Source organism: Contarinia nasturtii, unplaced genomic scaffold, assembly GCF_009176525.2.
Source record: "Contarinia nasturtii isolate CC-2019 unplaced genomic scaffold, AAFC_CNas_1.1 Cnas_scaffold_3175, whole genome shotgun sequence".
Lineage (NCBI taxonomy): Eukaryota > Metazoa > Arthropoda > Insecta > Diptera > Cecidomyiidae > Contarinia > Contarinia nasturtii.
The window spans coordinates 212873-218872 of NW_022200487.1; the positions used below are offsets into that span (position 1 = coordinate 212873).

General features: G+C 31.6%; 1 protein-coding gene across 6 annotated transcripts in view; it reads left to right on the forward strand.

The window, feature by feature from the left end:
- The first annotated feature begins 830 nt into the window (after positions 1-830).
- Positions 831-6000, forward strand: part of LOC116349866 (zinc finger FYVE domain-containing protein 1-like) — a 15468-nt gene continuing 10298 nt past the window's right edge. The window contains exons 1-5 of one of the 6 annotated variants that reach the window (XM_031781491.1): positions 831-955; positions 2543-2732; positions 3201-3636; positions 5656-5733; positions 5804-5942. In XM_031781491.1, the coding sequence (XP_031637351.1) occupies positions 2631-2732; positions 3201-3636; positions 5656-5733; positions 5804-5942 (755 nt within the window). In that variant the 5' untranslated portion in view covers positions 831-955; positions 2543-2630. The other 5 variants (XM_031781486.1, XM_031781490.1, XM_031781488.1 and 2 more) reach the window with 5 other exon arrangements.

Below are 6000 nucleotides of genomic sequence, written 5' to 3' on the forward strand. Positions count from 1 at the left end.
CATAATGGACGCGTCTTTAAATAAACATATGCAATAATAAAAAGAACCACTCCAATAATGGTTGGCAGAACAATTTTTGTAAACTGGGATTGGATTTCTCGATTGAGAGCTCGTCGTTCTTTTTTTTCTTTCCTGCTTTCGTCACGTTTGCCACCTTTCAACTGCCTCATTTTGAATGATTAATTTTTCTGGAGAAGCTGCGAGTTTGAAAATATACAGAAGTTAGTTATCGTATTTCAATTAACGTATTTGCAACAGGTGATTTTCATCTATATCACCATATATACAGAAAACAAACAGTTTTTTTGAGAATAAATTAAATAGATTTAAATGACATGGCCTATTTCATGGCCTATAAAAAAATCGAGGTAAGTATTACAAGTAGTGAGCACAAAATAGCCTATGTGGCATGTTTTCAATAGTCATAAAAGTTCACATGAAAACTACATACCGGCTAATGCTATTTTTTTCTTTTTCAAAGATTATACACTATTCTTCAAAGGTAATAAGAGTACCGGAAATTCAATCGACTTACTTGATGAAGATGAAGTAATTCCGTGCTTTTAAATAGTATTAACCAACCCCGAATGACACCTTGTTGCACTGAATACCGAATTGAAGGCCACTGTTTACGTTTTTTTATACAAATAAAACACATCAGCATTGTTGTTGACAACAGAACAAATAAAATGTTGTACTAGATTTCACGTGAATTTTGTGTAAAAACCCTATTCTTCGTTCGAAAAAAAATGTTGCATATTTTCAAAGAAACAATTAAAAGTGCGTTGTATTTTATCGGAAAACAATAAAAAAAATATGAAATCAATAAATCTTATAAAATCAAACAGTCGATTTAGTACAATAATTCAAGGAAAAAGAGTATGATAGGTACACTTGTGCTGTTGAACGGTTTTGATGTGTAGATACAAGTCATTTGTCGAGTATATAAATATTGGTGAGTACAAAAACAGATGAATTTATGACGACACATTCAATTCAGTCTTGTTTTTCTCCGAGTTAAAACAAGAAAAAGATATATGATTTTTGTGAGCAAAACCCGTTTAAAATAATTAAGAAGTTATTTTATCGTATTTCGAAAAGTTTTGAATCAACATCAGTGGAATGCAATTTGATCTGTGTAGAAAAATTGATCAGCCTATTTTTGGTAAAGAACAAAGAAAACCATTTAGAAGTATATTTGTGTTGCAGTATTCTTCATGTATAATCAAGTGCGTTGTGAACATTCATTAAAAAATTAGGATTAAAATGTTACCAGTCTCATCATAAATAGAACCACACAATAAATCAAATAGGAAACAAAAATCATTCAATGCGTGAAAAATACCAGTATCATAAATGTGAACGTGACGCAAAGCAAGTTGAAGTCAGTCAAATGGTGTGTGTATTATTGTTATAGACAACTTCGTCCAACGCAAATAAAACGGAAGCATTTATATTATATGTGTTTAGCAAAAATATGAGTATGAGTAATAAGTTTCCACTTTGAAAACTTGCACAATTAGTAAAAACACACATACATCCAATGAAATTTAAAGGCTTCTTATTTACTCTTATTTCTTTGTTGTTCTTGCTATGATTGTTGTCTCCATTTACGTATGATGTTAGTGTAAACAAACCTCACATTGATATGTGTATTGATTGAATAAAAAACCATACTATTAAGAATTTTGCGCTTTGAGTGTGCATTGCCAAATGTATGTGTAAGCTGTAAATAAATAAAGTGATATAAATTTCATAATAAAATTTCTTCACCTACTCTTTATGAACATAACTAGACACCAATACACGCGGTCCTCAAACAATGTCATTCATACATTAACATTGAAACGCATCTGGTTCAGTAACAAGCACCAAAATTAATCTCGTTCTTCTCGTTGTTTTTCTTTTGTTTTGTTTGTTTTTAGTTTTGTCATATATGTTCGCGCCTTTCGAATCGAGTAGAGAAAAGAACTACGCTTTATTTGCATTAAGTTAAAGTGGTGTTATGTCCAAACAATTATGTTACTCGGTGATGACATTATTGAATGTGAAATTTGTTGAGCGTTTCGAACGTAATTAAAACGATAATTTTATAAAACAAAATTTTGGTTATTCAAAAGCTACACGCCATCTTGCATATGCAAATAATTATCACAAAGTGAAAAGTGATCAATAAAATAAAGATTGAAAAACAATCAATGATAAACGGAAACACATCGAAGCCGACGAAAAATATCGTCACCAAATGTAATACGTAATTTAAATTGGCGAGTTTTAAGTGTATAAATTGTATTTCACACTAAATGATTATTTCGTTTGAAATGTGTTGCAAATTTGAACTTTGGAATTTATAAAAACATTGGAAATTATCAATCATTGACAACTGGTGACTAATAGCAATGAGACGCATATATCTGTTACTTCACTTTCTGCTCTGTGGTCAAAGACACGCTTTATTGTGCAATGAAAATACATACAAATCAATAGTAGTAGTGTTTTTTAAATTTGTAAATGTTCGATATTTTTTCCTTTTCTAATGCAGTTTGGTGGGTTTGATACTAGTGGAGAAGTGTATAAAAAATAAATTTCAAAATTTTAACGAGAGAACTTGAAGAAAAAAAATACCAGTCATGACCAATGACACAAGTTTCAGTTCCAAATCGAATGCACCACCATCAATTCCATCCTCGATTATGGAACCAATCGAGGAAACCCCATCACTTATAAGTGTAGTAAGTAGTAGTGATGATTATATCGCATTATGTTTAAAATTCAAAATATCACATTCCACTGAGACGTTAAGATGACGTTGAATATGTATTGAAATAGAATCGATAAGACATTAATAATCAAATTTACAAGAAAAGTGAATAATAAAACTAAGTGTTCAATAAACTTCTGATATAAATTGATGTTTTGTTTACAATTGATTAAAACTACGATTAAGCTTCTATAAATGTTTGTCGATACTTGAGTTTATACAAAACTCTTATCATTACATTCTATTGCATTATCAACTTTTAATTTACACAATTAAAAAATCATCTCTTCCCTAGATGTATTATTTATTTTTAAAATTTCACATGCGATTTCTCGATTGTTCGTTCGACTTTTGACATAAAGTATTGCGTCAAAACTATTTCAATAAATTTCTATTTAAAAAGTGAAATGAATTTTTATCTCTGACAATAAATTCACAGGCTGACTTACAGGATGCGTTGAATTCAACATCAGATTGCGAGGACGATATGTTTGTGTCAAATCACCGGCAGGTCAGACTGGCCAACAGTAGTGCTCAACTACATACGGCGACAATAAAAAATCAAACAAGTGAACGATTTTTGGCAACAAAAATGAAAATTACCTCAATCGCATCGAATGAAGACGAGTACATAATTAGGACATCACCAGAATGCAAATCGCATATGCCATTTCCCAATAAAAATGGACAGCTAAAACATACGGTCGATGAATTGAAATCGATTAATATTCATTACGAAAAAAGTTTTTTGGTACTTGACGGTTGTGAAGAATTACGCGTCAATACACCAGAAATATTTGCTAAACGTTTGGGATGCACACTAGATTCGAAAATGAAAGTGATATCGATTTTTGGAAATACAGGAGACGGGAAGAGTAAATAGTTCTTTTTTTCTGCTTTTTTTTCCAACTATATTTAGTTATTTTCCAACTGTTTTTTTTTTTTTTTCAATCATTTTACCGGCGAGGGTAATAGCCTTGGTGTCACGATCAGACGTTTTTTTTGCGAAAAAGAAAATAAAAATTGAGTTGTCACGAGTCAACGTCGAAGTATCAAAAATTGGAAAAATTTGGATATTCTTGAATTTTTGTGGAAGGTATAAAGATTTTAAGTATCAAAATTCATTCAAACTCAAAAATGGATACCTTCACTATAGAGCAACATTTCAATAAAAATTTACAAAAATCCTGATTTTCAGAACTATTTACTTCTGAACACAAATTTTGTCGAAATTCATTTTTAGTACCAAATGAAGCCCTTAAAGAATAAAGAGGCTTACGTACGCAAGCTGACTTTTCCGCATGGAACCGAAATTTTGGGAATAAACAGAAATGATGGTCTATGTATACGCCCAATCATCCCGTAAAGTCAGATTTTGAATTTCATGTCTGAGCACGAAACCATCGTGTCACCAAAATGGTTGAAAAATGATCAAAAAAGTAAAATGTATGGATTGTGTCCATTCGGACCCAAAAAAATTACACCGGTCAACAGACATTGCTCAAAAACTAATCAGCACGTCTCCTAGTAGTCCCAAATGCAGGATGCAAAGACAGAATTTGAATTGAGTTTTTGGAAAAAAAAATATCGAGTTAACAAATTTTGGCAACACGCCACAGGACACAGGACACAGGACACATCACACACAGCGACGCACATTAATGTGCCCCAAAATCATCTCCAATCGTGTTTTCTACATTAAATATGCATAGAAAACATGTTTTGGGATGACTTTAATTTTTTGGCCTAATACAATACCTTCCCTACACTAGGTGTGCGGAAAAGTAAAAAATTCAGAAAAATGACAAAAGTTATAATATTTTTGAAACTTTCTTAGCAATAAGTAATAATCTCTGCACCGAACGGCGTTCCTTCGCCTTGGTGGTTTATTTAAAAAAAAAAAAAAATACAATATAATTAAATTCTTACATAAAGCAGTTTTGAAAGAGATAAATAATAATTTTTAATTAATATAAATAATTTCATTTATGTTTTCAATTCATCTATTTTGTTTTAAATATTTTTCAATCCTCAGTAACTGCTCAGTTTAACATATCATCTCATATTTCGAAAGATAATTGGAATGGTAATACAAATGTAAAATAAAGTCGTTTAATTGTTCATGGGTCGATAAAATCCCTGCTGTAGAACTTTAACTAAGCCAGTCTTGATTTGGCTTTTGCTGTGATACTACGTGGTTTGATAATGATCCGGAATGGAAATGAAAGGACTTGAATTTTGGCAAAATTTTATTTTATTCTTCAACATAGTCTCCATTTAGCTCGATGGACACTTAGTCCAGCGTTTTTCCAACATTTCTATACGAGTTGTGTATTTCTATACGATTTCCCAATTGAATGTCACTTTTGGTTTTTCATAAAATGATCCGTTTTATATTGCGAGTTGAAAACATACATTCACCTCGGCCAGTATAGCAATGCGCAAATCAGGCCAGAACGCTTTCAAACAGCATTGATATTGTTTATATTGTCAAAATTGATCGAATTCAGTCATTGAAATAGGACAGATGTTTTGATTGAAAAGAAATGAAAATTGTGATTTAAATGCAACAAAATTGAATTTTCCACAAATAATTTGGGAAATTCATTATAAAAACTAGTTTAACTCCACCAACAAAAATAAGCAATACTGAAAGTGTAGTGTATTTTATGCCATCTCAATCATTAGTGACCACCTATTGAACCTTAAAGATAAAAAAAATCCAAATTTTTCCCATTTTTGATACTTCAACGTTGACCCGTGACATCTCAGTTTTTATTGTCATTTTCGCAAAAAAAAAAGCCTGATTCGTGATCAGCGGATCCCATAGCCAAGGTTATTACCCTCCCACCTGAGTGAAATTCATCAAGTTTGTTCAATTTATCGAAATTTAGGCCATACAATGAATCATATATTCTTCGATGGCGAGGAAATTTTTCGAACATCCCCATCTCAAGAATCGTGCACACTAGGTAGGTGAATGGTTTGGTTTTATAAAAATAACTATTTTTTGTATAAATAAACGGGTTATTTCTTTCAAAGGTGTTTGGGCGGCCTATCAGCCAGCCCTTGAAGTTTTATGTTTGGATACAGAAGGGCTATTAGGATCTACGAAGAACGGAGATCAAAGAATGAGACTTTTACTTAAAATTTTAGCCATCTCAGACATAGCAGTTTTCCGGTAAGTTGAACTTACCCTTGGTAAGTTACCCTAGTTAAGTTACCATTGGTAAGTTACC